The following is a 6,666-nucleotide window of genomic DNA, read 5'->3' as shown; positions in this document are numbered from 1 at the left end:
TGTTTGCTTGCCCAAGGCTTTAATACACCCTCCAGAATATTTTCGCTATAATATATATAATACGAGTGGAGAGCGACCATCGGCTGTTATGGTGGCCCATACCATCACCATGGCCAGCGCCATGGTCAACACCGAAGGTGCACATTTTCAGCTGATCCCTTTGGCAAGTAAACACGATCATTTTGTTTGTTTACAAATTTCTGGACAGCGAATGTTTTCTCATCGGAGAAAACCAGATTCGGCAGTTCACCATTATCGACCAAGCGTAACAACTCTTTAGCTCTTTTGAGTCTATTTTCTTTCTGTTGCGGCGTAAGTTCATTCACTTTTTGCAATTTCAATGACTTTACACCGAGCTCATTTTTCGACGCGGGTTTCGATCGTTTCATTTCGAACCATTTCTGCTGATGTTGCTGTTTTCTTTCGTCCACTTCCTTGTCGTCGGGCTACGGCAATGGGCGAGGGTACGAGACACAAAAGATTTATTCACATTAAAATGCTGGAGTGCTCTAACGATAGCCACTTGTGGTTTTCCAGCCAAATATAAAGAAATCACACTATCACGCTTGAATTCCATCACGAATAACTTTTTTTTCTGGAAAATTCTCACCAAAAGGCTTTGGTACGCTTGTAAACAATATGATGAGCTGTCACTGGAATAATTTTAAGAGCTGTCGGACTAGTGACTTAGAATTGACAGCAGTCTGAAATTGGTTGCCGTTTTTTCATCTCACCCTGTATACAGATAAATGCTTACAAGCAAAATATTATGCAAAGTACATTTTCTATTCACCATTGTAGACAGATTTATTATCGTTTACATTAGCAATGAAGAACACTATAAGTTGCTCTGTTCCAGAACTGCAAGAATAAAAAAAATACTACGATAACCGATTTTTTCTTTGCGATATCAAAAACAATTGCAAAATAAGTAAATACTTGCAGGTTCTGGAACAGATCAAATATAAATATTTTTTAAAAAAAAAATAAGAATATATTTAATACTAAAAAACTTAATTTAACTTATTACAAATTAAATTCCCATACAATAAAACTTGTACAAAGATAGTAGTTCTTATGAAATTATTGCTACGACGCCATAACTTCTACATTTGGCGATTTTGCGGGTGGCAAAACATGGTCTTGATCTTTTGCAACAGTGTTGGCCGGAGCTGAAGACTCATTAACATTGATATTGCTTTTTTCTTCCGATTCTCGTTCCTGTGTTACGTTCACATATTTTCTTTCATAGTTTTCTTCATTAAACCAATCCTTATGAGATTCCAAATAGCTGCAAAAAGAACATAATAGTTTTATATAATATATAATAAACTGTTATGTTTGATTTTTTTAAACCTCATTCAATATAAACGCGATTTAAATTGACAATCACTGAATTGTTTGGCAGTATTTCTAGGGAAATTATTTCTTCTTTAATCGTAATAAAAACGTTAACAACTATTGTGAAGAGCAATAACAATTTCAAACAATTCAGCATTTTAAAAACCACTTATCCAATGAAACGCTGTTGTGACACTATGACAGTTGCCATGATTTGTGTATGCTTATATAAATAAATGCACAATATCGTATCAGTATTAGTTCATCTGATAAGAAAATGGGCAAAACCACCAGTTGTGCAAATACACGTCGCCCACTCCAAATCAATAAATACTTACTTAACAAATGTATCCAAATGTTGTAGTATTATTTTCAATTTTTCATCACTCATCGTGGATGCATTCAAAAATTCCGGCAATTTAACTAAAAATATAGATGGGAAATTCAATAGAATTTAATTCAAATTATGTATATCCACGAATACCTATAAGTCGAGCTAAGTGTGGTGCTCCAAATATCATTGAGGGTCCTGGCGGTGCATTTGAAGGTATTATGCGCCATGATAAGACATTCTGTAGGAAATCACGTATTTGCGGAGAAATGGGTGCCAACGACTTTAAATGATTTAAACCAGAAGCCGGGATATTGCAATTCAATGGTGTAGGAGCTCCCGCGCTGGTACTCGCAATGCTGGCTAAACAATTCTCCAGAGTGAAATCACATTCGTCACTACGATGTGATCTCAATTTTCTGCGTTGAGGCTGTTCTTCTTGGGATGTGGCTGGAGTCTGATTGGTCGGGGCGTCAGCCGCATTAGCTGAGTTCTGTTGTGCTTCAATGGGATTTTCTAATGTTGAGTTTGAAGATGAATTTACGTTGCCAGATATACTACCGGCAGTTGTTGTCATATCGTTTGTCTCGTTTTTGATATTAAACCAATCCAGGGAAAATGCGGGTGCCGGTACATATGTGAAAGAATTTAGATTTTCTTCCGACAAGTAGGACAATGCATATTCCTTTTCCTCCTTATATAGCAAATACTCATGTATGGTGAAATCGAAGTAAATCCGTAAGCCATCAGCAACTTCCTTTAGTAGAGCAACCCTAAAATATTATATTATTATTACAAATTTTAAACATAGCTACATGTCTAGGCATTTTATATTAAACTATTAAACACCTAGACACCTATATCTCTGTCAGAGTTAAATCAGTAACTGTTTAATCTATTTGTGGGCAGGTTTTTTGTTATCTCCCTGTCAAATGTAACCCAAGTAAATGTATTTAACGTCGCTACAAACAATTTTGGACTTCTGGCTTCAATTTCGACTCATACTTGTTATCATTTTCATCATATCAAATTTGTGACATTTTTTATTAGTAATAAATTTAGCTAGACAATTTTATACAAAGTACCGTTTCCGCTCCTTGTACTCTTTCGTTTTTATTTATCCTTTTTGTCTTAGTACCAAAACGTACCATTTTCAATGAAATTTAACATAAAACAAGTTTAAAAGTATCAGTCGGGTTTGCCGTGAGATATATACCATCAGTCAATGCTCGATTATTTAAATATCTATCATTTTGACTTCTGTTATAATTTTTTAAATTGCTGACTCTCTATGGAGTTGGTTCCGAAGGAATGGGCCAATATTGTCCATTTCGTATTGGACCTAAATAAATATGATATAAATATATAGATGTGCTACGTTTGGATGGACAAAATTACAAAAAAACCTAACATTTATATCCAATTTTAAGCGAAGTCATAAATTCCATATTCATCTGAGGTTTCTGGTTGAGAAAAATATTTAGATATAGCAAGTTGTAAAGAATCGATGGCTTGTTTCGCAACTTATGACAGATAAAAGTATTGAAAATTATGACACATTACGGGTGAGGTACCAGAAGGGTTTCGCAGATATACAGCATAAGATGAAAAAACTGCAACCAATTTCAGAATGCTGTCGTTTCTAAGTCATTCGTCCGACAGCTGTTAAAATTATTCTACTGACAGCCCATTATATTGTTTACAGACGTACAAAAGTATTTTGGTGAGAATTTTCCATTTGGCATACATACATTTTGGCAGCAGACCTTGGACATTCCAACAGACCTCAGCACCATCGCACTCAGCACGCGCCACCCAAGAATGGTTACAAAATGAGGTTCGCCGCTTCATTTCCAGCGCACAATGGCCACCAAAATATCCGGATACCAATCCGTTGGACTATTGTGTCTGGAGTATTTTGGAAAGCAAGGTTGGCACTAAAAAATACCAAAGTGTCGATCACCTCAAGCAAGCGCTTCGCCGGGAATGGGCCAAAATACCGCAGAGCAACATTCGGGCAGCGTGTGACGGTTTCATTGGCCGTTTGAAAACCATAATTCGTGCCAAAAGTAACCAATTCGAATTTTATAACAGTTACATTTTATTAAAAATGTTGATCATTTGTGGGGGAGGTACTTGATGGAGTGGACCAATATTGACGAATTTCACACCTGAAGAGTATACCGATATTGCCCTTTTCCGAACTCGATCTAAGTTTGATTATATTTCGATGTACCAAGTTTGAACCAAATCGAATACTCCCTTCGAGAGATATCTTGCGTACCAACCAGACAGAGACAGACAGACGCACTCCAAATGTCCTGAAACAGACCAAAGAGACCTAGGGTCTAAAAAACCGTTAGTTCGATGATTCACGTTTTGGCCTATCAAATGATATATACCCTCTCTAGCAATATGACTGAGGGAACAAAGAAGTAAGAGAATTCGTGCTCTAACAGAACAATATTTACTACTTTTAGTACGAATTTATGAAAACTTCACATTTTTTATGTTCCGCACCAATAGCAACCTCCTCCTGTCTCGACAACTTAACAGAAATGTTTTGTCCATTTCGTACGTTTTTATACTTTTCCTACGTATATGTTTTTAAAGATTGCCTCTCAATATATTTGTTTACATAACTATTAGTTATAAACACCAGGATATGTGGGTATTTTGTCGCCAACTCAGCGAAAATTGTTTTTCCTAAGGGACGAGTGTTAGACTCCAGCCGACAGTATGGTAACTTATTGTCCGGTCGAGTGAATACTCGGTGGTCATATAATTTGTATAGCTCCTCTACTTACGTTGATATGATTTTTTCGACATCCTTTTCTTTTTTCTCTGTGGTTCGTTGCTGTGCAGCACGTCGTCGAGGCGGACCTTCCGGCTGGTTGTTTGCAAACACCATTTTCAAAGCTGTCTGCTTAACAAATTTCTCTAATATAGAGATGGCTGGATTTCGTGATGGCAAAGCATGTTGTTTTCCATACTTCACAATCATGTCATGATCGTATTCCAAGTACTGTCGTAAACGTTCACTAATACGTAACATAACACGATCCTCGTCGTGAAAACTCTCGATTGAACTGCAACAGGAGTCTGTTTCATCTAAAATATAAAAGGGGGAAACGCTTATGTAACAAATAAACTACGCAAAGAAAATTAACTCATTTGTTTACTTTTCATTGATGATTGATTGGAGAAAAACATCAATTTTCTAATAAAAATCCGTCTCTTTGTTATGTTTTACGATGCATATTAGTTGTATTTGCTGTTGTTATTACTTGAAATGTTCTGAGGTCATAATAATGCAATAATTTTTAGCTGTTTTGGTCTCTTTGTATTTTTCTTGAACATTTATAATTATAATTCGACATAAAAATTTTAAAAACTCCCTCGAAACATTACTATTGCACAAGTACAGCTGTTTTCTTTTTTTTTAATATTGATTGGGGGTGTGTTATGCCTGGTGCATACTTTGGTTTTGCTTCAACACTATTATCGATTATACATAGTAGCATTGTGTACATATTTTGTTGTGCGCACATTGACCCACATTCTTTTGACCAAGCATTATGACATGTATGTATGTAAAAAGGGGGACATTGTTCTTACACCAACCTCCCACCACCCTGCACATTTAAACTTACCATCTTTCATGGAATAACGTTCATTTTTCTCGAACGTACTGCCAGAACTAAAATTATCTTCGGATAAACCTCGTGGTCGAAGTTTGTTTGGCGATGTACTAGCATCAGCTGAGTCTTCTGAGTTAATTGCTGTCGTTTTGCGAGACCTCTTTTTATTTTTGTGTTCCTTTCGATATAAATATGCGCCTCTGAAAAAGATAGAAAAGTATGTACATTGAATACCTATTATTTATTTAAGTATGCCATGAGTTCAACATTCTGCCGAAATACTCTGCAAATATTGCACAGTTCTGGTCACATTCGATGTTACTTACAACTGCAGCTGAGCCTTTTCAGCCAAATCTCTTTGCAGCTGGCGATTTTCTTCGGTATCCTTTAGGACATAATCAGCACTAACCTTGCGATCCCAGGAACTACTCCAGCCTTGAAAATGCACTTTGTATTGAATATGCTTACGCCCTCTCTTATCTTTGGTCTCGTATGTTCCTAAAATCTACAAAATAAAAATTATTTTTCATTTTGAATTAACTTCATAACTTTGGAATAATAATTTTGGCCGTGAATGAACCTTTCAAGGAAAAAGTTTAAGCCTTAAATAGGACACACGGTCTTTAAGAGTGCAATTAGCGCGAAAATTAATTATGACATTGTCATTTCCATGAATCCTAAATTTCTTGCAACTGCATACTTCAATCCTACAAACCTTGCAATTTCGTACATACAAACTATTACCTTGGAATCATACAACACTTTCGCTTTTGAAGCGTCTGGTTCATAACACAAAACTTTTTCTCCTTTTTCAAAATATCGAGATCTAGGGCCACGAGTTGAAACCATTCCGGAGTCTCAAAAAATTGCAAATAGAAATAATATATTTTAACAGGACTCTTAATTTAATTTATTTACTTGGAAATTTCGAGTAAAAGCATAAAGAAAAACATGAAAATACAGCTGTTATGTGCTTCTTCTTGAATATTCTCTCTTATTCTCATGTGAGCATATAAACAACCGCACAGTTTGAGTAGCATTGTTTTGAAAACAGCTGTGGTTACTTTCATGGGGTGGTTTGCGGTATTATGATAAATATGTATGTACTTATGTATGTAAATCAGTCGTTTTTTGGTTTTATCAAAAATAAGGGATTAATGTATGTAACTAAATAGTTTCATTCTGCTTCCTTAATGTACACATATAAAAATTATTTTTTTTTTGAATTTGCCTATCATTACAAGGCAGCTTTGAGAATATTTCGAGTATATATGTATGCATGTATTCCTACTCATTTTAATCCTAGCAACGAGCTATGTATGTACAAAGAGCACAACAATGATATGTATGATT

At 35.6% G+C, this 6,666-nt stretch overlaps 1 protein-coding gene across 1 annotated transcript; it reads right to left on the bottom strand.

Annotated features, from left to right (window-relative positions):
* Window positions 1–971: 971 nt before the first annotated feature.
* LOC101900008 (protein male-specific lethal-3) lies at window positions 972–6,333 on the bottom strand. The gene is made up of 8 exons (XM_020040023.2): window positions 6,232–6,333; window positions 6,058–6,170; window positions 5,640–5,818; window positions 5,326–5,513; window positions 4,480–4,783; window positions 1,826–2,445; window positions 1,680–1,764; window positions 972–1,291 (listed from the first exon to the last, which is right to left on the bottom strand). Exons 2-8 carry the CDS (start codon window positions 6,160–6,162, stop codon window positions 1,090–1,092), a joined length of 1,683 nt encoding a protein of 560 aa, XP_019895582.2. The 5' UTR covers window positions 6,163–6,170; window positions 6,232–6,333; the 3' UTR covers window positions 972–1,089.
* Between the last annotated feature and the right edge of the window lie 333 nt (window positions 6,334–6,666).

The sequence above is a fragment of the Musca domestica genome, unplaced genomic scaffold (genome assembly GCF_030504385.1).
Source record: "Musca domestica strain aabys unplaced genomic scaffold, Musca_domestica.polishedcontigs.V.1.1 9, whole genome shotgun sequence".
Classification (NCBI taxonomy): domain Eukaryota; kingdom Metazoa; phylum Arthropoda; class Insecta; order Diptera; family Muscidae; genus Musca; species Musca domestica.
Note: the sequence above shows the minus strand (reverse complement) of the source record. Positions and strands in the feature narration are given on the sequence as shown.